General features: G+C 48.9%; 1 protein-coding gene across 1 annotated transcript, besides 3 other annotated features; it reads right to left on the bottom strand.

The window, feature by feature from the left end:
- Positions 1–1,062, bottom strand: Tc00.1047053470521.10 (protein kinase, putative; the record flags this gene model as incomplete). Its single annotated transcript, XM_797338.1, has 1 exon — positions 1–1,062. A coding segment is annotated over one exon (1,062 nt), but the record flags the coding sequence as incomplete, so codon positions are not given.
- Positions 1–1,659: a sequence feature (heterozygous, non-Esmeraldo-like haplotype).
- Positions 1,175–1,219: a microsatellite.
- Positions 1,269–1,292: a microsatellite.

Raw genomic sequence — 1,659 nt, forward strand, 5'->3', positions numbered from 1 at the left:
TTCACGGAGAAATTGCACATTGGACAGCAACGCTTCGTACTTCTCCCGCTTATGCAAAGAAGCAGCAAGTACAATATTCTGGTATGTATACTGATCCAATGTGTAGAGAACACAGTTTGTCACACTTCGAATAGTCGCCACACACGTCGGAAGATTGTACATCATTTCCATCTCTCCAAATGTACTACACTCCAGTAATGTATGTACCCTTTTGCCATTTTTGATGACATCACAGGATCCTTGTGTAAGGAGAAACAATTTTTCTACAGAAGCCCCATCCTGTTTCAGAATATCCGTCCCCGCAGGAAAGGTGACCCGTTTTAACGCCTGAACAATAATGGACTGATCCTTGCTATCCATGTTGCTAAACAGGTGGCACGCCATGACACCAGCCCGGACGATTCGCTCCTCTTCAGGAGATTTTGCTACCACCGGCGGGCTGTAGCTTCTTATCACGTTCAGCGGCAAAGACTCCGCTGACACCGCGGCGCGTCGTCCGTAACTCACCAATGGCTCCCCTCTGCTGGCAATTAGGGGCGGCGGCGGCTGAGGGCATCCATCCAGCTCGGCAGCTCTCTCCATCTCATCTTCATTTACTCTCTTCGCCTCCGCGCGTTCCGCCACGTGCGCTGCATCTTCAGTCTCCACGAACTCCCGCGTCCGCTCTTGCTGAGACGGTAATTCTCGACCTGCCGTGCTGACAGAATTCCAGTTGCTGTTGTGAGGGGTGGGTGGGGCTTCGCCGCCAGAAGGGTGCGACTCGTAGTTGAACGAGAGCTTCGCTATCAGTGACGAGGCAGGCGACAAATTGTTGTTGTCCCCGCCACGCGTGTCCACGGTGGTTGTGGAGGGCTCCGAGAGCCCCTGCCGCTCCGACTCAAGAAGTTGAATGACGGTTACGAGCGTGGCCTCCTTTTCGACGGAGTCAACCAGAGATCTGATATGCCCTCGCAGATTCTCCACGCTACGCTGCGGCGTTGAGCCAATAACATCAAACTCCAACAACGATATTTCTGTCGCTCCAAACGTCTCCACTAAAGGGTGAACTGAGGAACGCCACATTACCTGTCAATTGCGTTTTAACGGAAACACTTGTCCTTTTGGAAATAATGAAATAAAAAGGGGATGCCTCTCCCTGTAAATGAATGTCTGCTGGAGTATTTCTCTGCGTGATTATGTATATATATATATATATATAAGGATATAAATATACATATATTTCCCCCTCATGCACGTAACAATGAGGAAGGGAAAACAAAAAAAAAAAGCAACAACAACAACAACAACAACAAAGCCAAGTGTTTCATTGAAGACATAATTTATCAATGCATAAAACTACACAATGGCGGCAGCTCCTGCAACAGGCATCCCCCCCATCCTAATCCAATGAAAGGGGGAAAACCGCACAGAATTGCCTCCCAGCCCCACCCACTCCGCTGACAAATGCCTCAGGGAGGGAGGGCAAAAAGAAGGAGGAAGAAAAGAAAAGAAAATAAATTCATTCATAAATAGAAAAAACAGAATCAAAAAAAAGTTGCCGAACTGCAAGATGCCTTCCAGTCTTGCACACCCCAAATACGGCGGCCAGTATGTTCTTCCTTGTTCTAGAGCGCAGTGACGCAATCCCTTTCTGCTCCGGCACGTTGCATGCCGCTGCAC

This window comes from Trypanosoma cruzi, genomic scaffold (genome assembly GCF_000209065.1).
Source record: "Trypanosoma cruzi strain CL Brener 1047053513131 genomic scaffold, whole genome shotgun sequence".
Taxonomy (NCBI): Eukaryota; Euglenozoa; class Kinetoplastea; order Trypanosomatida; family Trypanosomatidae; genus Trypanosoma; species Trypanosoma cruzi.